Source organism: Mustela nigripes, chromosome 12 (genome assembly GCF_022355385.1).
Source record: "Mustela nigripes isolate SB6536 chromosome 12, MUSNIG.SB6536, whole genome shotgun sequence".
Classification (NCBI taxonomy): Eukaryota; Metazoa; Chordata; class Mammalia; order Carnivora; family Mustelidae; genus Mustela; species Mustela nigripes.
In genome coordinates, this window is record NC_081568.1 from 101,344,380 (window position 1) to 101,371,885 (window position 27,506).

Genomic DNA, 27,506 nt, shown 5'->3' on the forward strand with positions numbered 1-27,506 from the left:
CAGGGCTACAGGTCTGTGAATCACCAGGTTTACACACTTCACAGCACTCACCAAAGCACATACCCTCCCCAATGTCCATAATCCCACCCTCTTCTCCCAAACCCCCACCCCCAACAACCCTCAGTTTGTTTTGTGAGATTAAGAGTCACTTATGGTTTGTCTCCCTCCCAATCCCACCTTGTTTCATTGATTCTTCTCCTACCCACTTAAGCCCCCATGTTGCATCACCACTTCCTCATATCAGGGAGATCATATGATAGTTGTCTTTCTCTGCTTGACTTATTTCACTAAGCATGATACGCTCTAGTTCCATCCATGTTGTCGCAAATGGCAAGATTTCATTTCTTTTGATGGCTGCATAGTATCCATTGTGTATATATACCACATCTTCTTGATCCATTTATCTCTTGATGGACATCTAGGTTCTTTCCATAGTTTGGCTATTGTGGACATTGCTGCTATAAACATTCGGGTGCACGTGCCCCTTTGGATCACTACGTTTGTATCTTTAGGGTAAATACCCAATAGTGCAATTGCTAGGTCATAGGGCAGTTCTATTTTCAACATTTTGAGGAACCTCCATGCTGTTTTCCAGAGTGGCTGCACCAGCTTGCATTCCCACCAACAGTGTAGGAGGGTTCCCCTTTCTCTGCATCCTCGCCAGCATTTGTCATTTCCTGACTTGTTTATTTTAGCCATTCTAACTGGTGTGAGGTGATATCTCATTGTGGTTTTGATTTGTATTTCCCTGATGCCGAGTGATATGGAGCACTTTTTCATGTGTCTGTTGGCCATCTGGATGTCTTCTTTGCAGAAATGTCTGTTCATGTCCTCTGCCCATTTCTTGATTGGATTATTTGTTCTTTGGGTGTTGAGTTTGCTAAGTTCTTTATAGATTCTGGACACTAGTCCTTTATCTGATATGTCGTTTGCAAATATCTTCTCCCATTCTGTCAGTTGTCTTTTGATTTTGTTAACTGTTTCCTTTGCTGTGCAAAAGCTTTTGATCTTGATGAAATCCCAATAGTTCATTTTTGCCCTTGCTTCCCTTGCCTTTGGCGTTGTTCCTAGGAAGATGTTGCTGCGGCTGAGGTCGAAGAGGTTGCTGCCTGTGTTCTCCTCAAGGATTTTGATGGATTCCTTTCGCACATTGAGGTCCTTCATCCATTTTGAGTCTATTTTTGTGTGTGGTATAAGGAAATGGTCCAATTTCATTTTTCTGCATGTGGCTGTCCAATTTTCCCAGCACCATTTATTGAAGAGGCTGTCTTTTTTCCATTGGACATTCTTTCCTGCTTTGTCGAAGATTAGTTGACTGTAGAGTTGAGGGTCTATTTCTGGGCTCTCTATTCTGTTCCATTGATCTATGTGTCTGTTTTTGTGCCAGTACCATGCTGTCTTGATGATGACAGCTTTGTAATAGAGCTTGAAGTCCGGAATTGTGATGCCACCAACTTTGGCTTACTTTTTCAATATCCCTTTGGCTATTCAAGGTCTTTTCTGGTTCCATATAAATTTTAGAATTATTTGTTCCATTTCTTTGAAAAAGATGGATGGTACTTTGATAGGAATTGCATTAAATGTGTAGATTGCTTTAGGTAGCATAGACATTTTCACAATATTTATTCTTCCAATCCAGGAGCATGGAACATTTTCCCATTTCTTTGTGTCTTCCTCAATTTCTTTCATGAGTACTTTATAGTTTTCTGAGTATAGATTCTGTGTCTCTTTGGTTAGGTTTATTCCTAGGTATCTTATGGTTGTGGGTGCAATTGTAAATGGGATGGACTCCTTAATTTCTCTTTCTTCTGTTTTGCTGTTGGTGTAGAGAAATGCAACTGATTTCTGTGCATTGATTTTATATCCTGACACTTTACTGAATTCCTGTATAAGTTCTAGCAGTTTTGGAGTGGAGTCTTTTGGGTTTTCCACATATAGTATCATATTATCTGCGAAGAGTGATAATTTGACTTCTTCTTTGCCGATTTGGATGCCTTTAATTTCCTTTTGTTGTCTGATTGCTGAGGCTAGGACCTCTAGTACTATGTTGAATAGCAGTGGTGATAATGGACATCCCTGCCATGTTCCTGACCTTAGTGGAAAAGCTTTCAGTTTTTCTCCATTGAGAATGATATTTGCGGTGGGTTTTTCATAGATGGCTTTGATGATATTGAGGTATGTGCCCTCTATCCCTACAATTTGAAGAGTTTTGATCAGGAAGGGATGCTGTACTTTGTCAAATGCTTTTTCAGCATTTATTGAGAGTATCATATGGTTCTTGTTCTTTCTTTTATTGATGTGTTGTATCACATTGACTGATTTGCGGATGTTGAACCAACCTTGCAGCCCTGGAATAAATCCCACTTGGTCGTGGTGAACGATCCTTTTAATGTACTGTTGAGTCCTATTGGCTAGTATTTTGTTGAGTATTTTCGCATCTGTGTTCATCAAGGATATTGGTCTATAGCTCTCTTTTTTGATGGGATCCTTGTCTGGTTTTGGGATCAAGGTGATGCTGGCCTCATAAAATGAGTTTGGAAGTTTTCCTTCCATTTCTATTTTTTGGAACAGTTTCAGGAGAATAGGAATTAGTTCTTCTTTAAATGTTTGGTAGAATTCCCCTGGGAAGCCGTCTGGCCCTGGACTTTTGTTTGTTTGGAGATTTTTAATGACTGTTTCAATCTTCTTACTGGTTATGGGTCTGTTCAGGCTTTCTACTTCTTCCTGGTTCAGTTGTGGTAGTTTATATGTTTCTACGAATGCATCCATTTCTTCCAGATTGTCAAATTTGTTGGCGTAGAGTTGCTCATAGTATGTTCTTATAATAGTTTGTATTTCTTTGGTGTTAGTTGTGATCTCTCCTCTTTCATTCATGATTTTATTTATTTGGGTCCTTTCTCTTTTCTTTTTGATAAGTCGGGCCAGGGGTTTATCAATTTTATTAATTCTTTCAAAGAACCAGCTCCTAGTTTCGTTGATTTGCTCTATTGTCTTTTTGGTTTCTATTTCATTGATTTCTGCTCTGATCTTTATGATTTCTCTTCTCCTGCTTGGCTTAGGGTTTCTTTCTTGTTCTTTCTCCAGCTCCTTTAGGTTTAGGGTTAGGTTGTGTACCTGAGACCTTTCTTGTTTCTTGAGAAAGGCTTGTACCGCTATATATTTTCCTCTCAGGACTGCCTTTGTTGTGTCCCACAGATTTTGAACCATTCATTGTATTTTCATTATCATTTGTTTCCATAATTTTTTTTCAATTCTTCTTTAATTTCCCGGTTGACCCATTCATTCTTTAGAAGGATGCTGTTTAGTCTCCATGTATTTGGGTTCTTTCCAAACTTCCTTTTGTGGTTGAGTTCTAGCTTTAGAGCATTGTGGTCTGAAAATATGCAGGGAATGATCCCAATCTTTTGATACCGGTTGAGTCCTGATTTAGGACCGAAGATGTGATCTATTCTGGAGAATGTTCCATGTGCAGTAGAGAAGAATGTGTATTCTGTTGCTTTGGGATGAAATGTTCTGAATATATCTGTGATGTCCATCTGGTCCAGTGTGTCGTTTAAGGCCTTTATTTCCTTGCTGATCGTTTGCTTGGATGATCTGTCCATTTCAGTGAGGGGAGTGTTAAAGTCCCCTACTATTATTGTATTATTGTTGATGTGTTTCTTTGATTTTGTTATTAATTGGTTTATATAGTTGGCTGCTCCCACGTTGGGGGCATAGATATTTAAAATTGTTAAATCTTCTTGTTGGACAGACCCTTTGAGTATGATATAGTGTCCTTCCTCATCTCTTATTATAGTCTTTGGCTTAAAATCTAATTGATCTGATATAAGGATTGCCACTCCTGCTTTCTTCTGATGTCCATTAGCATGGTAAATTCTTTTCCACCCCCTCACTTTAAATCTGGAGGTGTCTTCGTGCTTAAAGTGAGTTTCTTGGAGGCAACATATAGATGGGTTTTGTTTTTTTATCCATTCTGATACCCTGTGTCTTTTGACAGGGGCATTTAGCCCATTAACATTCAGGGTAACTATTGAGAGATATGAATTTAGTGCCATTGTATTGCCTGTAAGGTGACTGTTACTGTATATGGTCTCTGTTCCTTTCTGATCTACCACTTGTAGGCTCTCTCTTTGCTTAGAGGACCCCTTTCAAGATTTCCTGTAGAGCTGGTTTGGTGTTTGCAAATTCTTTCAGTTTTTGTTTGTCCTGGAAGCTTTTAATCTCTCCTTCTATTTTCAATGATAGCCTAGCTGGATATAGTATTCTTGGCTGCATGTTTTTCTCAGTTAGTGCTCTGAAAATATCATGCCAGCTCTTTCTGGCCTGCCAGGTCTCTGTGGATAAGTCAGCTGCCAATCTAATATTTTTACCATTGTATGTTACAGACTTCTTTTCCCGGGCTGCTTTCAGGATTTTCTCTTTGTCACTGAGACTTGTAAATTTTACTATTAGGTGACGGGGTGTGGGCCTATTCTTATTGATTTTGAGGGGCGTTCTCTGAACCTCCTGAGTTTTGATGCTCATTCCCTTTGCCATATTGGGGAAATTCTCCCCAATAATTCTCTCCAGTATACCTTCTGCTCCCCTCTCACTTTCTTCTTCTTCTGGAATCCCAATTATTCTAATGTTGTTTCGTCTTATGGTGTCACTTATCTCTCGAATTCTCCCCTCGTGGTCCAGTAGCTGTTTGTCCCTCTTTTGCTCAGCTTCTTTATTCTCTGTCATTTGGTTTTCTATATCACTAATTCTTTCTTCTGCCTCATTTATCCTAGCAGTGAGAGCCTCCATTTTTGATTGCACCTCATTAATAGCTTTTTTGATTTCAACTTGGTTAGATTTTAGTTCTTTTATTTCTCCAGAAAGGGCTTTTATATCTCTCAAGAGGGTTTCTCTAATATCTTCCATGCCTTTTTCGAGCCCGGCTAGAACCTTGAGAATTGCCATTCTGAACTCTAGATCTGACATATTACCAATGTCTGTATTGATTAGGTCCCTAGCCTTCGGTACTGCCTCTTGTTCTTTTTTTGTGTTGAATTTTTCCGTCTTGTCATTTTGTCCAGATAAGAGTATATGAAGGAGCAAGTAAAATACTAAAAGGGTGGCAACAACCCCAGGAAAATATGCTTTAACCAAATTAGAAGAGATCCCAAACCGTGAGGGGGTAGAAAGGGGATAAAAAGAAGTTCAAAAAGGAAGAAAGAAAAAAAGAAAAGAAAAGAATTAAAAAAAGAAAACAAATAAGAAAAATATAAAAAAGAAAAAATATATATATTGGATAAAGTAGTTTAAAAAAGTTAAAAAAGAAAAAGGTAAAAGTTAAAAAAAAAATTTACCAGAAGGCGAGAAAAAAAAAATGAAAAAGAAAAAAATCAAATTAACTGCAAGACTAAAAAAAATCACAGGGAAAAAGCCATGAGTTCCGTGCTTTCCTTTCTCCTCCTCTGGAATTCTGCTGCTCTCCTTGGTATTGAAACTGTACTCCTTGGTAGGTGAACTTGGTCTCGGCTGGATTTCTTGTTGATCATCTGGGGGAGGGGCCTGTTGTAGTGATTTTCAAGTGTCTTTGCCTCAGGCGGAATTGCACCTCCCTTAACAGGGGCCGGGGTGAGTAATCCGCTCGGGTTTGCTTTCAGGAGCTTTTGTTCCCTGAGCGCTTTCCGTAGAGTTCCCGAGGACGGGAATACAAATGGCGGCCTCCTGGTCTCCGGCCCGGAGGAGCCGAGAGCCCAGGGACCCACTCCTCAGTGCACCCTCCGAGAACAGCGCCCAGTTACTCCCGTCTGCCTGACCTCCGGCCGCGCTCCGAGCTCACCGAGCCTGAGACCGGTTCAAGGTAACACCGAGCTGTGAGCTTACTGTCAGCTCTGTCTTTGTAGCCGGCTTTCCCGTTCCAATACCCACAAGCTCTGCGACACTCAGACACCCCCGATCCTTCTGTGACCCTGCGGGACCTGAGGCCACGCTGACCCCGCGTGGGCTTCACCCCAGTATAGCCTCTGGAGTGATGTCCCTCAGCGGAACAGACTTTTAAAAGTCCTAATTTTGTGCGCCGTTGCTCGGCCGCTTGCGGGGAGCCGGCCACTCCCCCCGGGGTCTATCTTCCCGTCGCTTTGGATTCACTTCTCCGCCGGTCCTACCTTTCAGAAAGTGGTTGTTTTTCTGTTTCCAGAATTGCTGTTCTTCTTCTCTTCGATCTGCCGATGGATTTTCAGGTGTTTGCAATCTTTAGATAAGCTATCTAGCTGATCTCCCGCTAGCTGAAGCAGTCTCAGCCTGCTACTTCTCCGCCATCTTGACTCTGCACTTAAGTTCTTGATGCAACTACTTTGTCGTCTTGTCCTTTCATACCTAAGAGGGGTGATGGCGCTTCATTGTGGCTACTCCTGGGGATCTCACATCCTTGCTAGTTTCCTTACCTTGTTCATGGTCCATGGCTCATGGTTCATACCTTTGTAAATGGTTGCTTTCATTAAACCCTTTGTTTTTACCCTGTTTGAGTGCCATTTCTTTCCTGCCTATAACCTGAAAAATTAGTACTCCAAATGAAGAAGCTGAGGCTTAGGAATCTGTGAATTGCCACCTCCTGACGCCGCATGGGAGAATAATGAGGCACAAACAAGTCAGCTGTAAGAGAATGGGACAGGGGGCGACAGAAGAAAAGACTGCTGCCCCGAACAACTCCTCAGTCTCCTATTTATTAGAAAGTGAGTAACAACCAACAAGGAAGCCGGAGTAGGTTACACATTGACCATGAGTCTCGTAGATACATAAGAAGAAAGGCAGAACATGTCTGGTCACATAGTACATGATCTACAGTGAGCGAGCCCAAATGAAAGGATTGTCTGACTAACGGCTGATTCTATCTGGGGAAGGGGAGATAACGGAAAAGTGAAGCAGGCAGCGTTCTGCCCTGAGCGAACCGGGCATCCCCAGCTGCTCAGCTTCAAGGACGTATATTGTCCTCTCCCCCAGAAGCCTGTTGCCAGTACATGTTTTTCTTAAAGCTATATTTAAGCTTGCTTGGTAACTAGTATAATTTCTCATAAGTTATATTTTAAGCATTATGTTCTGAGGGACGGTTACAGTGAATCTCAGAACTGGGGTTAGAATCCAGTCTGTTTTGTGCCAAAGCCTGATTGGTAAACTCAGTGTTTCACTATTCGCCTGCAGTGACTGAGAGATTCTCATTGTCATCTTGAAATGCAAGAGAAACCTGAGGGAAGTTTGTCACCTGTTGGGGGATGTGACCATTGTCTGGAGGCTAAACACCAGGCTAGCTCTTACACATTTGAATAAGCAACCTACCTCAACTTCTGTAGTTGAGAGTTTTTTGTAACTTTCTTTTGGAATTGTCATGAAGATCATTTTATCATTTAGGAAGGGGAAAAAATTTAAAGTAATGTTCAGTTTGCCATTTAATTTTCTAGGCTTGGCTTGCGTTGACTACTGGGTGTTTGCAAACATCTGATCCCATCTTTAAGGACCAAGTTTCAGGACATTTAAAAGAAATGCATCATGGAGTTGAAGGGCACGCCAAAAGAGACCTCTAAAAATGTGCTCAGTAATGGCAGCTAAGTTGGAATGAACATAGAATTTCTTGGGCAGCTATCTCGAAAGATAAAATATTTATTTCTGTGTGTGATCTCTTGACTCAGAAATACCAGAATTTAATCATATTACCTGAGTCTCCTCTCACTGCATCCTGACTCTGTATTCATTTACTTGACCTGCAGAGGAATTCAAACAGCTAGGAAGACAGTGCTTGAGGGCATGCCACTCATTAGTGCCTTATAAGAAGAGTGCTATTTGAGGCAACATAGCCTTGTGGGTAGGAGCTGGGCTGTTGAGCCAGACTGTGCTGGTGCATGTCTAACCTCCACAAATGTTCGCTGGGTGTCCTGGGGCTCTGTGCCTTGGTTTCCTTATTTAGTAAGTGGATTAATAGTAGCTACCTTATGGTTTTTGTGAGGATTAAATTAATTATGTAAAGGGTTTAGGAGAATGTCTAGCACAACTATGAATGCTAAATGGTGGTTAGCATGCTGGGGTTTTTGTTTATCTCTGATCATCCTCACCATCTTTAGTCTTGACTCCATGCATTCTTCTGCCCTTTGTGTAAATCACATTCCTTCATAGACCTTGTCCTTCAGTCATGAGTGACCTTCCTCCTGGAAGGGTACAGAAATTAACTCCCTATACTGCTGACTTTTAGGTTGTGTCTAAATCATGGAATAGGAGAAAAAGAATCAAAGGAGAAAGAAGAGATGATGAGCCTGGTGGGAATGTGAGCATGCTGGGAAGAAAAGTCATAGCTCTAACAATGCTGTTGTTTGGCTTTTTTTCCTTTGTTTTTACAAAGCTAGTACTTAAGATTCAGGCACACACACGTAGGGTGGATTCTACTGCATCTGTTGTTAACAAGCCAGTTACCTTTTGCTATTCAGTCAGTACCTTTTGTGCCTCTGTGTTTTCAGCTTTCAAAGTGCGGTTAATATCTGTTACTTCCCGCCCTTCTGGTTAACTTGGTAGACTTGTTAAGGACAAGCATCCTTCTTGCATCCGACATGTGGGAGCTATCAAAATTAAAGGAATTATGCTTTAAGAAAACTAGCATGAGAAACCTCCTGTGCCATAAATCAAGACCACACTCAAAGCCTGACTGTTGAGTAGGAGTTGGAGCAGGATGGCACATAGAGAATGAAGTTTGGGCCTGGGAGGAGTGGGGAGATGGCACCCAGCTCTCCCTGTATTAACTCTGGGAATCAGAAAGAGCTATTCTACCCACAAAATGGGGAGTGGAAAAACTGCCCACTGGCTAGGAAATTGCCATGGGAAAAGAGAGGAATGGGCCCAAAACTGGGACCCAAAGCTGCATCACTCGTAGTTGTAGTAGAATTCCCACCTGTGTGATCTGAGTCTTTCCATCTCAGACATGAACACAAGGTTGTCTAAAACCAGTGGGGAAGGTTAAGGGAGCTCTCAAAAGGGATTGGGTTATAGGGCCCTCATTGATACTCTATGTACTCTACCTCTCAAATTTCCTATAGGGAATGTTATAATTCTCTTCTTCCCACCCTTCCAATTAAAATAAAAATGTATGGTATGATTTATTACAAGAGTACTTTCTTAACTTCCAATAGCCTGATCTTATTTCCTTAAATGAAAAGAGTATTGGAGTAAAATTAGGTTATAACATTTATAGTCTTGGTCCTAATACAGGCCTATGGATTGACTTATTCCCCTGAATAGCTCCAGTAATGCATAAGTAAGTTGTGTGCATGTTGTGTGTGTGGAATGGGGAGGGGAAGGAATGTGAGTCCTTCCTCACTTGGAATAAACTGAATGTATTTTTAGAGCCATGGACAAATCTGAGAGCACACCTAGCCACTTGTGTTACCTTCACTTGGGCTTCAGTGGTTAAACATTGGGTGTGTATGAAGTATCTCCTCATTTACTGAGTCACTACTCAGTCAGAACTTCTCCCCCTTCTCCCCCCCCCCCAAGTTTATAATCATCTAACAATAGGATATAGGAATAAAGACCAAATTCATTCTGCATCAACCTAAAGAGACATATTGAAAGCTTAAATAAACCATGTCCTGGTTGAAATTTTTTTCTGGAAGAGGTTTTACAATGGGAGTGCCACAGTTTATAGTGAGAAAATAGAATCAAGCTAATAATCTCCAGAGTTTTAAATCCTCGTTATAGAACCTCATTTCAATGTAATAGTTATCTGGGTGCGCCTGGGTGACTCAGTTGGTTAGGCATCAGCCTTCAGCGCAGGTCATGATCCCAGGGTCCTGGAATTAAGTCCCTCATCAGTTTCCCTGCTTGGCAGCAAGTCTGCTTCTCCCTCTCTCTTTACTGCCCCGCCCTCACCTCTGTGCTCCCCCCCCCCCATAAACAAAATCTTAAAAAGATGTATAATAGCTATCTGACCATAAAGTGTATGGAAGTAGAGGTTATGGTAGAAGTGTAAACCTTAAAGCTAAATATTGTCCCCTTGCATATACAGAGACAGAGCTGTGTATGGAAGAGCATGGGTTCTGCTTTCTACTTGGAAGGATAATGATAATTCGTAACAGATATGCTTGTATGGAGAACGTGTTTAGAACCAAAGAGCTTTTGGGTTATGTGCTGGAGTGTGTACAGAGTGAGCTTGCTTAGTTTTATCTACCAAATGGGAGTGAAGCTACCTTTCAAGAGTTTTGAATAACTTGAATGAAGAACAGACTTAGAGCATCCAACACCAAACTGTCCCATCTCTGAAAAAAGATGTATAAAGTCAGATGGAATGAACTATCCCACTTACGGGATATGTGGGTCAAGTGCCTCGAATCAGATGCTTCCCCAGAACAACGACAAGTCCCTACTGGTTCTGCATCTTGGCTGCCTGCACATGCGCAGCCAAGGGTGAACTGAGCGGAGTCGGTGCCTGAGACCTATACACCGTGAAACCCGGGGCCGGCAGTGCGCAGGCGCGTGCAGCCCGCACAGTACGCGTGACGCGCTCGCTGCTTGCCATGCCGGCGTTCCTGAGTTTGGAGGTGGGGTTTCCTCTTTTAAATACTGCACCACAGATGAGCTGGGGACTAAAATGCACAATGGATGACTTCTGAAAGTGAGACAAGAATTAGGCAACTTGGGCATATTGGCCTTGAAGCTATGCCCTGGGCACTTTTCTTCAAGCCCCATCTTTTCCATGTGTTCACTCTTTGCGTTGAGGGCAGTTTTTTAAAATGACACAAGTCACGAATACACAGTTTGGGGAACTTAGGGAGTGTGCGGAGGTCGAGAGAGGGCTGAGAAAGGCAGGTATGCATCTCCTGAAGGTAAGGGGCTAGTCAGTCTGGGCTGCTGCTGGACTGCTTCCCACGTGTCAGCTGTGGACTTGGACCAATGATTCAGCAGTTCCAAGTCTCTGTTTCCACATCTGTAAAATGTCACAGGATTACTGCAGGCTCCAAGCAGCAATACTAGTGCCAGGAGAAACTGCCATGCAAACACTCGGGGGGCAGTGGAAGGAAGAATGTCAAGGATCCAAAGCCTCACCAGCTGCTCCCACCAGCCCTTCTACTGAATCCTCTCCTCCCTCAATCCTGTAGCCTGGATTCTCCACGGTCTCAATCACAGCCACCTTTATTTTCTTCCTGGACCTCTTCTTTCTGCCCTTCATCATCTTTTAGGTATCTCTTACTCTTTCCAGCATGATCACAACAGGGAGGGGAAGCTGGGTTAGGGGAGAGCTTGGAGCTTCCCAAGACTGTGGCAGAGGAATCCACCTCAGAGGGCAGAAACACACCTAGTGCTGCCTGGGGCTCTCTGACTAGGGGAGGCATCAGGCTAGCAGTGGATAGCGGACTTGGAGAGGGAATGGGAAGCATGGATTTTGAAGAGCAGATCTAAGACTGTTGGCTTAATTTCCATCCCTACCTCCCATGGATGCAATGCTGAACATGTTCCAAGGGAAAGCAAATCCTTATTGACCGAATGCTGGTGAACTGGCAAAATAAGGAACTTGGCTTGAGTATTTTATAGTAATTACAGTAATTTTCGTCACTGCTTTAACAACCGAGGCCCAGTGAACTCTCTGATTCCCTTGCAATTACGTGTGTTATTAGATGTGCCCGGTTAGCTTTGTTGAAAGAGCTTTTATCAATAGAGTGAAACTCTGCCCTGCTCTTGGAGTATGAGCTATCGTATGGTCTTCTCGTTGTCACCAAACAACTGTACGCCTTTGAACTACACTGCCTAGGAGTCAGCTGTAAAGCATCCTGGGTAGTGGCCTTGTTCATCTCAAGAAATGCAGAGACCTTTGTGAGATTGGGGAAGGGCAGAGTGGAGACTCTGAAGGCGAAGGAATGGGGCAGGAGACCAAGCACAAGATTGAGTCTTGAGGTGCGGGTGCACGTCACCCATTCTTCATTGACTTCTCTATCTGTGTTTCCCCACCGAATTCACTCTCCTCTCTTTCAAACCTGATGTCAAACACTTGTAGTCTGGAAAACTGACCCTGAGTAATCCCATTATTGAATAATCTTTGTTCTTCCCTTTGGCTTTTCTGTTCTCTGTCCTGTAATTAATTTGTCCTTTTTCCAAAGGAGCTTTCCAGCATGTCTCCAGCATTAAGTATGCGTTCTGTCAGATCGTAAACTCTGAGGGGCACAGAGTCCTTTCTCCCACCCCATTCCATCCTTTCCCTCTACCCCTGCCATACACTGGAACTATTTAGCCATTAGTTAGAGACTTTGCCACATACCAAAAGAAACACATTCTGTTGTATTTATTGGATTTAATTATAAGGCATTTGGAAGGCATTTTAGGACTCTGCATCTCCATTAATTCTCTGTCAGCATTTTGTACCTCGTGGACCAATAGTAAGTCTCCATCTTCACTTGGCTTCATTGTCATGGACACTTGTGCTGCACAAATGCTAGCGAGATTCTCATGTCTGGAGTAGAAACAGTGACTTAATTCTGCAGTCGTATTCAAATCCTCTAAAGAGCTGGTGGCTGACACACGCTTTGGCTGTCTTCTCTGATGTGCAGTAAACATGTGGTGTAGTTTATGTACAGTACCGTGGTCCAGTCCCTAGCCAAGATAGAACTGCTGGAGGGAGATCAGTTATTAATTTAAGTCTGAAGCAGAAAAGCATGAATTCTATTTAACGTGGTTGCTGCTTTGGCTGTTGTATAAAGCTTTTCAGTTTTGGACTAAAGAAGCATAAGATCTTGAAAACCTTGGTGTCATTCATTGTGCTCATAGAATATCCACGTTTCTGAACTTGGGACCTTGTACTGCGTGTTAGAACAAAAAGCACACAGCAAGCCAAAACCAAAATATTTTCAGCTTTGTTGCCCAAGTGGGGTAAATTCTTTCCCACAAGAGGGCCGTTCTCAGGGTATTTTATACCCTCCTCAAGAAGTTTACAAAATCAGGGTTTGTATACATTCTCTGCAGCCGGCAGACTTGATGTTAGCTTCACCCACTCTTGCCAACTCAACTCCCTTCCCACATGAGCCATTCCACTTCCTCCTACTGCTTCCCGTGCTGTTGACATAAAGGAATAAAAATATGTTTGCTCTAAGAGAATAGGGTACCTCCAAAAGTTTGATGAAAACTAAGCACGAGCCAAGAATTGGTTTTAAATACAAACCAGGTCTGTCATCTAGCTCTGGCACCTGGAGCAGATAATTTAAACCATTTTAGTTTTAGACAAGGGGAAGTAATTTATACTTGTCCACTTATCTGTTAGGGCTGTTGCAGTTTTAGGTGATAGTTTTCATGGTAATACTTTATGAATGTATAGATATACATAAGAAAGACAACCAAAGAGCCCCACTTCCTTGGTTTAAGTCCTGCTGTTTGATACTGGCACCATATGTAGTGTGACATGATTTCTCACAAGTCTGGTCTCCCACAAACCCTCAAGGTGTGAAATGATGGTGATTTGCATGTCCTCAAAAACAGAAACTTCTTGATAATGATAACTAGCCTAAATTGCATTAGCCCAACAATCCAGTTGAAAAGTATTCTTTATCCATGACTGTATTGTCAAAATATCTCCATTTGCATGGTATGATCCATTTCAGAGCTGAGTTTTTGGCATAGTTAAAAAATTGACTGTCCTGAATCATGTGTTAATTCACAATCACTAACAAACAGCATATGCTTGCATTAATAGTGCCCTTCTGTTCTACATCATAGCCTTCTAATTGAGTCTGTTATATTAAACTTGTCTTCTAAATATACATTGAGATTGAAAGGCAGCTACTTAGTGTATTGCTAGAACAGTGGGATGCTTCCACTTTTTTTCTCTTTAATTAAACAAACTTGCCTTTATGTAAAGTGGCGTATCAGGGGACTTTCTGGTGCTGAGCCATTTCCACCTCCACCATATGAAGTCACAAAATGAGTTGGCTTCTGCTTGTTGGCTTCCTTTTTCTTCCCCCGTACCATGCTCTACTTCATCCTGTTCGTTCTGTTGCCAAATTCTGCCCTTGCAAATCATCGCTACATTTTTCTTTCCTCTCCCTGGTTCAGACTTTCAAGGTCTCATATCACAATGTTGGCATGTTGGAACCTTCTCTTCATTCTTCTGATGAGGTCCCCTTCCATTCATTCCATTTTGCTTTGGTCTTAATCCTACCTGTTCTCTCCAGTCGGGTTGTCTCACCCAAGCATTTAGGCACGTAAGGCCTTCAGACAGAATATCTTGGCTTTGGTTGTCTTACTCTCTGCTGTCTTTGAACTTCTGTGATCTTTTTTCCTTATTAAGCTGATTAATGATTGTTGCGCATTTGCAATGGCTGATCCTTCTCTAGAAGTTCAAGTGGAGCAATTAGTGTGTGGAAGACATGCTTCACAATGGCACGCTTTTTTTTTCTTTTTTTTGAAGATATTATTGATTTATTAGAGAGAAAGAGAGAGAACACATGCAAGCATGAGTGGGGTGAAGGGCGGAAGGAGAAGAAGGCTCTGCTGAGCAAGGAACCGGATGTAAGACTCAATCCCAGGATCCTAGCATTATGACCTGAGCCGAAGGCAGACCAACTGAGCCACCGAGGCATCCCATGATGGAACTGGTTTTAAGGCTTATTCCTTATTATTCCTTATTCTCTTATTTTTTCTATAACTGAACATTAAAACACATTTAATCTTTTATTATTAAAGTAATACACATCAATGATATAGAGTATAGAGTATCTGGAAAATGTGTATGATTCAAAAACATTAAAAAAGCCCAGAGCACTCCTTTTAAAAACAAGTGCTTTAACATTTGCTATTTCCTTTAGGCGTTTCCCCCTAAATTTCAGTGCATGTAATAACATAACCTTATATAATTATTAAGAATATGTACTCATTACATACACCTGTTGATTATGAGTATACATGTGTGAAATTCAAATTTTGCTTTTTTCAATATATATAATCTCAAATACATTCAATTTACAAGTTATATGGAGATATGCACTAAAACCACCAAGTGAGGGGAAAATTGAGTATAATCAATTATCCTTGAAAAACGAGCAGATTATCTGTTGTCTTTATTATGCATATCTATGTTTTATGTTTTATAACTTGCTTATTTAATAATTTATTATATTTTAGTTTAACTATAAAGTAATTTTAAATACGTGATTTTTAAAAAAAGTATTCATACAACAGCTTCTTGGAGTGGGTAGCATTATTCCCATTCTATAGATGATAAAACTGAGTGTTTAGTTAACTACTCTTTAACTAAATATGGCTATTACAGGCACATTTAACCCCAAAGCCACTTCCCTTGACACTCAGCCACACCTTTTCATCAGATCTTTGTCAGTGCAGTCAGAAATTCGCCTTTTGGGGAGAAAGAGGAGTAAAGAATAAAGGAGGGCCCTGAGAGAAAAAAAAGTGTTTAATTTTCTCAAATGTGTTCTCAGTATTTACAGATCATATGACTTTGCTTATAATGTGATGTATCACGTGAGTAGCATCATTGACATTTTTGTTCTTAGTTTGCCCTTGTTACTGCCCCTACGTTCCTGGTAAGTGTAACTTGGCAGCATTAATATTGATATTTTTTCCTTTGCTGGACTACATTTGAGATGGCAGCATTTCTGAGAAATAAGCCTCTCATTTTACTTCTATACTTTCTCAAAATAGCATCAATTTATAAGGTTTACAGTAGGAAAAACAAAGTCCCTAACCCTAACCCTAACCCTGTTTACTTGTTAGTAACACCCTCAGAAGAGCTTAATCACCGCTGGGCCAGTCATCAAACACACGCAGGGATGCAGTGACATTGCCGTGTAGTAGAAAGATCAGAACTTGGAATCGAGTTGTTTGGCATCCCAGTTCTGCCATTCACTAGTCTTTATGATCCTTGGATTACCTAAACCTGAACTACCTAATCTCCCTGAGTTTATTTCCCACTAGAGAAGTAAAGATTGAAATTCTTATCTTAAAGGAGGGATGCAGGGACTAAGATATAACATATGTAAAATACCTGGCACATAGTAAGTGCTCATTAAAATGTTAATCTCTTCCATATGTTACGTTTCATATATGCATTACAAAGAGCTTATATTGATTAGAGAAATAAGACCAATGCCTTTGGATGACTGGGTGGCTCAGTTGGTTAAGCATCTGCCTTTGGCTCAGGTCATGATCCCAGCGTCCTGGGGATCGAGTCCCAAGTCAGGCTTCCTGCTCTGCAGGGAATCGGTTTCTCCCTCTGCCTCTCCCCCACTCATTCTATCAATCTCTTTCTCTCTCACAAAAATTTGATAAAATCTTTTTTAAAAAAGACCTATGCCCATGAAACATGCAGGAAAAACACACTACTCAAAATCAAGAGGTTGTTTTGTTTTCTTCAATATTTGTGATTGGTTATTTTCTCCTAATAGTTGAAGAAAAATTGGACCAAGACTTGGTATTCTATTGTCTTCTAAAGCTCAAACAGCTTTGTAGAAATTTTTGATATTCTTTTTTGTTGGGGGATAGTTTTTCAGAGGATAGGGACAGAGTGTTAGCAGTGACTTGCTACTCCCTGAGAACAGCCCAGAGAACTGTCATTATGTAACCTGCTAAATCTGTAAAACAATGGTAAAATATCATAATTCCTATGGAGTATTAAAGTTATAGGAAGGGGTGCCTGGTTGGCTCAGTTGGTTAAGCGTTGGACTCTTGGTTTCAGCTGGGGTCATAATCTTGGGATCCTGGGATTCAAGCCCCATGTAGGGCTCTGCTCTCAGCATGCAACTTGGGGTTGGGAACTTGCTTGGGGTTCTCTCTGTGTCCCTCTGCCCCTCCTCCTGCTCACACATGCTTTGTCTGTCTCTGCCTCTGTCTCTCTCTCAAAATAGATTTAAAAAAATAAAATCTTTTTATGAATGGATAAAGAAGATGTGTGTGTGTGCGCGCGCGCACACACACACACACACACGATGGAATATTATGCAGCCATCAAAAGTGAAATTTTGCCATTTGCAATGACGTGGTTGGAACCAGAGGGTTTTAGGCTAAGCAAAATAAGTCAATCAGAAACACAATTTTCGTATGATCTCACTGAGATGCAGAATTTGAGAAATAAGACAGGATCATACGGGAAGGGAGGGAAAAATGAAAAAGATGAAACCAGAGAGGGAGACAAATTATAAGAGACTCTTAATCTCAGGAAGCAAATGAGGGTTGCTGGAGGGGAGTGGGAGGGATGGGGTGGCTGGGTGATGGACATTGGGGAGGGTATGTGCTATGGTGAGTGCTGTGAATTTTGTAAGCCTGATGATTCACAGACCTGTACCCCTGAAACAAATAATATATTATAGGTTAATTTTTAAAAATAAATTAAAAAAATAAAATACATATATTTTTAAAGTTAGAGTAAATAATCTGTGTCCTTATCTGTAGAGAATGGGAGAATAAGTTTAGGACTGGTTCTACATAATTTGGAACATTTTGCACTGACCATCTTAAGAATAAAAAGTTGATACTCAACTAGAGATGACTTGAATTCCTTTCTCTTCTTTTAAAAATAGTAGAAGCTCATCCAGACGAAAGGTTTTACAATTCCTCCTGTTATTTTAACTGTTGGAACTAAAATTTTTAAATTGGTCTTGGAAACTTGACAGTCCTTTCTTCCTTACTGAGATCTGTGTAAGGATGATGGAGTGTGTAGGAGCAGACAGTGAACAAATGGAACTTTACTTGTGCCTACGTGGAAAGAAAATAAGTCTTCTTGCTTCTCAAGTATTTTTCTGAAATAATAATTAAGAAATCCCAAATCTAGCAATTATTGCCTTTAGTTCTTCCCCTAATTGGAACAAAGTCCTAGATCCTTCCCATCCAGTCTGCAGGGTGGACCTTAATAATCTCTATGGTCTGCTTTGAATTTCTAGACTATAAAAAAAAAAAGTGTAGACACTCTTCATATTTGCATAGTGGGCCAAAGTTAATTTTACTCTTTGCGGAGATATAGCAACCTCAGTTTTGCCTCTTTTTCAAAAGACGATTCAGATAAGGGAAGTTGGATCGTGTTAAGATCAGGTGGCTGGGGAATGCTTTGGGAAGCTGGTGTGAAGCCAGAATATATCATGGGTCAAGTTTACTGACTGTTTTGCCTTAGTGGAAATTTTGAACTTAGATTCTCTCATCTTTATATCCCACCCCTGTCCCTTGCCTGTTTTAGGCTCTTGGAATCAGTTCTCTTCCTTTGAGTTCCTTCTTTGGTGTATACATCTCTGGTAGCCATTCTTTAAGTCCCGAGAATGGGGAGATAGCCACTTGGCTATGCTCTTTAGGCTAAAAGCTGATCTCAAATGTTACAAGCTGTTTCAATACACATTTGAATTGAACGACATATTCAGGACTGAAGATTTTCAGGGCTCCTTAAAGTTTGAGTCACCCAGAATAATTATGTGTGTGTAAAATGCTAAACGCTAGTATACTTCTGTGAATTGATGAAATTTCTATGAATTAATGACTTTCTATGAATACGATACCATATTTTTAACCTGCTTTTCCTTAAAGGGACATGTTTTAAGTCCTACCATATCATCAAACAGATTCCGGGTTCTGGTGTTTGTGATTCTTTTTATTTTTTATTTTTTTTCAGATTTTATTTATTTATTTAACAGAGAGAGAGAAAGAGATCACAAGTAGGCAGAGAGGCAGGCAGAGAGAGAGGAGGAAGCAGGCTCCCTGCTGAGCAGAGAGCCCAATGTGGGGCTCGATCCTAGGCCCCTGAGATCATGACCTGAGCCAAAGGCAGGGCCTTAACCCACTGAGCCACCCAGGTGCCCCAGTGATCTTGATTCTTGCTGACCCTTCCTCCACTGGAGGGAGTATATCCCCAACTATCTAAACATCCTGCAATTATGTCACACTTTTGGTTGTTTAATTATAATGATATTTTAGATCCTTTATATGAACCATTCCTCATAAGAGATCATTTGTTTGTCATATAGTCTTACGGAACACATAGCCTGTGTAAGGTAGTGAGCTGGACACGTTGAGGACAAAAATTTGCCTTCTAGGAGTTGACTATTAAAAGAAACCATATAGGAGGTGCTAGGAGAGCACATTTTGAGTGGGAGCAAACAGGGAAGACTTAGGGAAGGAAGTGACTGAGTTGAGCTGTAAGGATAGGCAGAATTTTATCAGCTGTGACCAATATGTTGGAACTGCCATTGAAAGCTTTGTGGGTGTGTGTATGTGTTAATTGAAACATTAAGTCAAATCTTCTCTTTGGACAGGGTGATGTCACTGTTTGAGATCCCCCAGTACCTCTCCTTGGACTGGTGGATTCTTCAGTGGCTTGTGCAGGGAGTTAAGGGTCGAGGCCTAGGAACGAAGTACTGTTGAGGTTTCTGCTTCCTCCTGGGTGGGTTGATTGAGGTAGAAGGAAGTAGCAGCCAAAAAGGAAGGTGGCAGGGAGAGTGGCTCCTTTAGAATGTGACTCCTGGACGCCTGGGTGGCTCAGTTGGTTAAGCAGCTGCTTTCGGCTCGGGTCATGATCCCAGCGTCCTGGGATCGAGTCCCACATCGGGCTCCTTGCTCTGCGGGAAGCCTGCTTCTCCCTCTGACTCTGCCTGCCACTCTGCCTGTGGTCTCTCTCTCTCTCTGACAAATAAATAGAATGTGACTCCTGCCTTCCTACTTTAAAGTTGAGAAGCGTAGGATGATTGCGTGGACTCATACTAGGAGTTTTATATTGTTTTCAAACTTTAATGTGTGAAGTTGCTGTAAAATGAAAGTATCTTGCCAGAAATAGGAGACCATATTTAGACTGAAATCAAACCAAGAAACTGGAAATCATGACGTGTCCTGGGGATGAAGTGTTAGGAACAGTGGAGAAGGAGGAATAGGTGAGGGTATGTGGGCATGCCAGTTACCTTGTAGAGACCTCAGGATAAGAAAAGGCATAATTTGCAAAATATAGGGATGATGGGGAGCTCACTTCATGAAGGTAATTTTCCAGCACATGGTTGTTGTTCTCTGTGTGCAGGGAACTGTGATCAATGTGAGGGGGGCATGGAGATGAATCAAGAGTCCCTTCCTGTACAGAAGAACCCCATGTTATAGCAGGAGATGTGACTGACCTTCTGTGATGAATGATGTAGTAAAGAGGTGAACCAAAGTGCTGAGGAAAGTAGACGGATCCTCACTTGGAGATCCACAGAATTTTTCTTGAGAAGATGTCACACACAGAAGGTGGGAGAATGGCTTTCCAGGCAGAGTCAGAGTGGAGTACAGAAGCACTAGAACCTAAAAAGTACTGGTGTGATGCTGGAACGTTGCGCTTTCTGGAAGAAGTGGCTGGAATGTAGTTCTTCTTGTCGGGCAGGGACAGGAAGGTCTGCTAGAGCTCTGTTCCAGAGGAAATGGGGATCCATCGCAGGTTTGGGGAGGGAGAGGAATACGTGTAGGACTTGTGTTCGGAAGATGCTCTGATGGTGGAGAGGAGAATGGGTGAAGGAGGGGTGGCTACCAGGCTCTTTGAGGGTGGTCGCAAGACTCCAGGGGAGAGACAGTGAAGACCTGGGATCTTGAGGTGGAGGAACAGAGGAGGGTGGTTCCAGAGCTGGTACTTGTCCGAAGCTTGAGGGCTCTCCTCTAAAGTTCAGATTGGATTGAGTTTATTGAGAAAAAGAAGATGCTTTTGAGAAACACAAATCTTTGTTGACCCTTCTTGGTACCATTGGTCTGGGATGTTTTCAAGGAGTGGAGCCACACTGGGAAGCTGAGAGAGGTAGGAAGGGAACGTAGGAAAAGGATGGTGAGATGTGCAGAGACTCCTGCTTCTTTGGCCCCAGGTTTGTTATATCCAAGAGTGTCCTGGTATTCTTCCACATCTCCCTTCTCCCTTCTACTAGTTCCTTTTTTTCCTCATCTATAAGAAGAGATATTTCCCTAAGTTCTTTCATACTGGTTTTGTTTGTTTGTTTTTTCCATTCTACCCACACGTTTCTGGCCCTTATGTTTCTACTTTTCACTTGGGCAAATGACTTCAAACATGTTTACTCTGTGAGGTAGGACAAAACTACCTGCCTCATAGTGTCACAGGACTCACATGAGACAGTTCCTAAGAAACACAGCCTGAGGGCTTGAAACAAAGTAAGCACTTGATAAATAAGCATCTAACATGTTCTTATATGCTTGTGGAATTCTGCCATATTTTATACTGATGTCAATTTAAGCCCTTCTCTTTTGAGCTTTCAAGGGTTCTGATATTATTTTTAGGTCTTAAGCATTCAGCATTGTACTTGCTCTAGTAAGAGTTCAAAACTTGATCTGCATTCCTTTTGTCTGCCATGATGATACTTTGGACTTCTCATTGGTAGGGCATGGGATTAGATTTTTAAAGGATGGACGGCTGAACTTAACTCTTCTGCTTAGAATCAGGGGTCTCACTTATGAAATGGCTGATTGGAGCTGGTGGCAGGGGAAGAAAAGAGCATACGGGCTTTCCTGCCCCGCGTGACCCATTTCACTGCTACACACTTACCTTGGTGTTCATTAGATGAGTAATGGAACAAACTGGAAACCAAATTGATTTTCTAGCTATCAGAATTAAAGGGCAGGATTGGAGAAGGAAAAGAAGTTCCTTTTTATGGGAAAGGAATGTTGTCATGAAAATGGACAGCTAGGAGTTGGTTGATGTGATAGTTGAGTGCTGTTGAAAATCTGGACAGAGGACATGCACTCGGGAAATGGGGAGGCCATGTTCTCTACAGAAAAGCAAAGCTGAATTGTGGAAGCTTATAAACTAGGTTTATGTTGGAATAAACTGTGTGGGCTTGGAAACTGCTTACTTGATGTCTCCTTTGATTTGATCTTTTGGATACCTGTTGACCAGGAGGATTAGCCTCACAAAGGCCAAGAAGCATGTGAAAGAGGAATCTCAGAGATGTTGGCATTTATAAAACAGAGTTTGCTTTGCATGAGAAGCTTTAAATCCCTCCAGGAATGGGAAAACACACGCCCTTGTAGATTATTTGTTAAACATCAGAATTTTCAGGAAGGTCCAACCTGAGCCACTGGGCCAATTCTACAAGCTTGTTAAGGAAAGTTGTTGCAAGTGGACCATCCTCTAATTGATTTGAGGCTGTCTTAATTCTATGACATCATGTCTATGAACTATGATGGTTTTTCTCATTCTATGGAGTAATTTTAACCCATACTGCACTTTATTTTATTGCTAGCAAAGAAATACTGTAATAATCCTAAGGCAGATCTTTTTGTGCCTGATGTTTCAATACCCCTGTCTTTCAGTGTCCATTGTTGAATTGGTGAGTTTTTTTTTTTTTCTAGTTGTTGTCTTAGGTGTTTATTTGATGTTCACTGCCCTTACAAGTAACGTGATGCTCTCCTCTATTTTTAGCTATCGTGGACGATGAAAGGCTCTCTGCAGAAGAGATGGATGAGAGGAGGCGACAGAACATTGCTTATGAATATCTGTGCCACCTAGAGGAAGCCAAAAGGTAAGATCCCCGCACAGTCTCTTTGTGCACCTTCTCTTAGATGCTCTTTGGGATCCTGTACTTTTAGTAACTCCTTTGCTATCACGATGGTAGCAGTGTAGTGGGAGAAGGACCATCTGTCTTTTTGTAAATGGTCAGGCAAATTGAGAGAATGTTGCTGCCACAACCAGGGTCAAGGCAGCAGGGAAGCAACTAGTATTTCTTCCTCAGATTTGGCCAGGAAATCTCTGGCCAAAGTGCAGATTTTTTCAGATTCCTTATGTCACTGGTGTGGATATGGGGGGGAGTGAAGACTTAAATCACCTTCCTTTTTTTAAGTTTTTAATTTTAATTCCAATATTGTTAACATACAGTGTTAGTTTTAGGTGTGCAGTGTAGCAATTCGGCAATTGTATACATTACTCAGTGCTCGTCACACTCAGTGTACTTTAATCCTTTCCCCCCTGCAGAGCTTCCTCAGATATTTTTCTCACTCCCACCCCAATAATTATAAATGCCCTATAGGGCAGTATTGTTTTGGACTGAAGTCCGTCAGTCACTAGGCTAAAGTGTAGGTTTATGACTGCAATCTCCATTTTAACCCATGGGTGTGTGACCACTTAGGATACATTGTCTCTAAAATCATATTAACTCTTGATGACCTTTTAGATTATAAGTAAATGTTGATTTCTCTGAGGAGAAAGTGAAGATAAAATAATTTGGACTTAGGCCTATGTGTCAGAGGATTCAGAAGAACTTTGTCCTATGATGGGTGAATGCTGACTGCTATAACACCCATATGCCGTGATTTACGTTTTCATTGAGTACTTTGTGCTGTGATCGAACAACAGTATGGTTCCATGGGCAGATAATATGTTCCAGCTTAAGCGTATAGAAAATATTTGGGTCATGGTCATTGGTATTATCTCTAATCACTAATAAATAGCTATCTACAGAGCTAGAAGACTGAGGGTTTTTTTTTTAATTATTATTATGTTCAGCTAGCCAACATATAGCAGTACATTATTAGTTTTTGATGTAGTGTTCAACGATTCATTAGTTGCAAAGAATGAGGTTTTAAATCACTGTTGTGTAGAAGAACATTCAGTGACACATGAACTAATTTGGCCTCAAAATTGCTTGAAAGGGGATTTCTCCCTGTTGTTTAATATTTTAACAGTCTCTTGTAGAGCTAAGCTCTGAAGACTGCTCTTAAAGGTTATTAAATATGTCTGTGAAGTTGACAGGTTGCAGGTCACTGAAGACTCAATATCAGTCAGATTATGAAAAATAGGCTTTTAGTCAAGTTGTTGGTAACAAAGATAAGGAGAGTGATACCTAAACATTCAAAATATACATTCTTTCAGAGAAAAAGTTGAGGGAGAGTTACTGGAACTTTTCGTCTTAAACACACTTTGTGTTCTAACTTTTTGCCTCTTGTTTTTTCTAAGTGAGAAGCAGTGTCACACAGAGGAGATGTGTGACTGGGAGTCAGGGGACTGGATTTCCTGCTCCCACAATTACCACTCTGGAGCTCTGTGACCTTGGGCAGGTCATCTAATCTGTGGGAACTTCAATTTGATCTCCTCTCTAATGAGATGATAAAGATGTTAATGCAGTAAGGAGTTTTCATTGTGTCATAAAATAAAAAGTTTAAATTTAAAAAATACATTAATATCACCTGCCCTATAACCTGGGGTTTCCCCCCACCCAAAAATCAACTAAAATAAAAAAGGCCTAAGTGTTCTATAAACTAGAGTACCAGTCAGGTATATGGCGATAAGCATAGTTTTCTCCTGAATGTGTCAAAGGTATCAACACAGCTTGAAGTCTTGTCATATTGTTTAAGGTCTTCAAAATTTTGTAGTTGAATTTCATTTTAGAAAAGTCAGCATAGGGGCGCCTGGGTGGCTCAGTGAGTTAAGTCTCTGCCTTTGGCTCAGGTCATGATCTTGGGGTCTTGGGATCGCACCCCGCATCGGGCTCTCTGCTTGGCAGGGAACCTGCTTCTCTCTTTCTGTCTGCTTGTGATCTCTGTCTGTCAAATAAATAAATAAATAAATAAATAAAATCTTAAAAAAAAAAGCATAATAATTAGTCCAGGTTCTTTGAAGAAAGTTTAAGAATAGTTCCATTGAAAGAAAAGACTAGAAAATATACAACTTATCCTCTCAGATGGTTTTATAAATTCTTTTTTATGAGAAGAGATCAGATGCAATATGTATTTATGAATCTTCATAAGATCTGAACATGTTTTTGTGACTTCCGGGGAACCTGATTCTTGGTCACAGAGACTATAAAAATTTATGCGGTCATTAATATACATATATATTAGTATGTGAACTATGATTTCAAAAAGCATAGTGTGTAGAATTCTGGTGGTCCTGAATTCAAGAAATAAATGAAGGGATGAATTAGTCTCTGTTCAAAAAATTGAGAGGGTTTGGCACATGATTATTTTACAGTGCTCATGCCTTTGGAATTTGTCATAGTGGGTTTATTATAGTGCGTGCATATGCATGTGTTAGTGTGCATTGTTAGTGTGGTTGGCTTCTGCTTTTAATACAGTTGAACCAACTTTGGTGTATTTTATTCTATTTATTTATTTATTTATTTTCAGCGTAACAGAATTCATTGTTTTTGTACCACACCCAGTGCTCCATGCAATACGTACCCTCCATAATACCCACCATCTGGCTCCCCCAACCTCCCACTTCCCAACTTTGGTGTATTTTAACTAAAAATGTGTAGGTTCTGCGTTTGTGCCTCTCTTTTTCCGTTCTAGAGGTGAGAGCTGGAAGGATATATTTGTATGTCCTGTAAGTCAGAATTTGTAAAAACCCAAAATTGTAACAGTCCATTATATATCTAACTTTGCTTTTATTAATTACAAAATTCTGTGATAATTATTAGACCATTTAAAAGTTACTCTACTCAGAGAAAATACTAGTACTAATGTGAAAAGGATGATGGGTTACTATGAACAAGCCAACAAATATGTATAAAATAACCTAGATGAAATGGACAAATTTCTAGAAAAACATAAACTATCAAAACTGACTCTAGGGGTGCCTGGGTGGCTCAGAGTGTTAAGCCTCTGCTTTGGGTTCAGGTCATGGTCTCAGGGTCCTGGGACTGAGCCCTGCATCAGGCTCTTTGCTCAGCGCGGAGCCCGCTTCCCTCTCTCTCTCTACCTGCCTCTAGGCCTACTTGTGATCTCTCTCACTGTGTCAAATAAATAAAATATAAAAATAAAACAAAAAAAAACCCAAAAAACAAAACCAAATCTGACTCTAAAAGAAACAGAAAATATGATTAGACTTAAGCAAAAAGATTAAATTAAATCAAGAAATTGCCCATTTTTCCAAAAAATATTAGAGGAGGGAACACTTCCCAACTCATTCTACTAAGACTAGTATTGTTTTGATACCAGACAAAGGTACTTCAAGATGATGATAGACCAGTATCCCTTATGAATACAAATACAAAAATCCTCAACAAAATAGTAGCAAACCAAGTCCAGTAACATATATAAAACATTACATGCCACTAAGTGGGTTTTATCCTATAAATACAAGTTTAGTTTAACTCAAAAATCAATCATGACAATTCAGTGAAGAAAAAACAGTCTTTTCAACAAATAACCCTGATACAACTGGTAATACTCAAGCATAAAAATGAATTTGGATCCCTATCTCATGCATAATCTAATCTAAATTTGAGAACTACAACTATTAAACTTCTAAAAGTAAACAGAAACAAATCTTTGGGATCTTGGGTTAAGCAATGGTTTCTGCGACTTGGTGCCAAAAGCACAAGCAAAACAGAAAATAGATATATTAGTATCAAAAAATTAAGGCTTATGATTCAAAGGATAGCATCAAAAAAGTAAAAAGTTAACCCATGAAGTGGGAGAAGATATTTGCAAATCATATAACTCAACATAAAAAGTAAAAATATAATTTTGAAGTGGGAAAAAGTTCTGAACAGACTTTTCACCAAGTAAGATACAAATGTGCAATTAGAATGGGGCAGGGTTCTTAACATCAGCTATTAGGGAAATGTGAAGTGAAACCACAATGAGGTACTACTTTATGCTAAATCACAACCAAGGGAGATTTATCCCAAGGTATGCAAGGCTGGTTGAGCATTTGAAAATCAGTGTATTCTATCACATTAATAGACTAAGTAAGAAAAATTACTTGATGTCAATATATCAGTGCAGAAAAGGCATATGACAAAATCCAAAACTTAATCATGATAAAAATTCTTAGTTAACAAGGAATAGAGGGGAACACACTCAGTTTGGGAAAGCCTGAATGAAAAACATTGTGCTTAAAGCTAACATCCATACTTAATGTTGAGAAACTCAAAGTTTTCCCATTAAGATCACACAAAAGGCAAAGATGTTCTGTCTCACCACTCCTTTTCAACATTGTACTGGAAGTTCTAGCTAATGAAATAAAAAAAGAAAGCCTATACAGATTGGAAAGGAAGATAAAAATGATATTTTTTCCACAGATGACATGATTGATGATGTAAAAAACCTGAAAAAAAAACTTTAAAAAACTGTAACTAATAAGCAATCACAGCAAACCAAATAGTAAGCCCACCACATTGGGCACCTTGCTCAAAGGGGAGCCTGCTTCTCCCTCTCCTCCCTGCTTGTGCTCTCTCTCCCTATTTCTGTCGCTATCTCTGTCTCTCAAATAATTAAAACCTTAAAAAAAAAGAATGAAATACTGATACATACTTCAATGCAGATGGACAGTGAAAATATACTGAGTGAAAAAAGCCAGGCCCAAAAGACCACTTACTGTATAATTCTGTGTATATGATGTATCCAGAAAAGGCAGATCCATGAGACAGATGGTAGATCACTGTTTGCCTAGGCCTGGGGGGGATAGAGAGATTGGGGAGTGACTGGTAATTGGTATGAAGTTTGTTACTGCAAGGACAAAAATGTTATCAAATTGATTGTGGTGATGGTTGCATAATTCTAAAAACCACCCAATTGTATACTTTAAAGGGGTCAAGGGTTGGTGTAAACACTATATCTTG

At 40.5% G+C, this 27,506-nt stretch overlaps 1 protein-coding gene across 1 annotated transcript in view; it reads left to right on the top strand.

The window, feature by feature from the left end:
• Window positions 1-27,506, top strand: part of IQGAP2 (IQ motif containing GTPase activating protein 2) — a 296,704-nt gene that overhangs the window by 29,676 nt on the left and 239,522 nt on the right. The window contains exon 2 of the mRNA XM_059418098.1: window positions 22,367-22,466. Coding sequence (XP_059274081.1) covers window positions 22,367-22,466 — 100 coding nt within the window. The remainder of the gene's footprint in view (window positions 1-22,366; window positions 22,467-27,506) is intronic.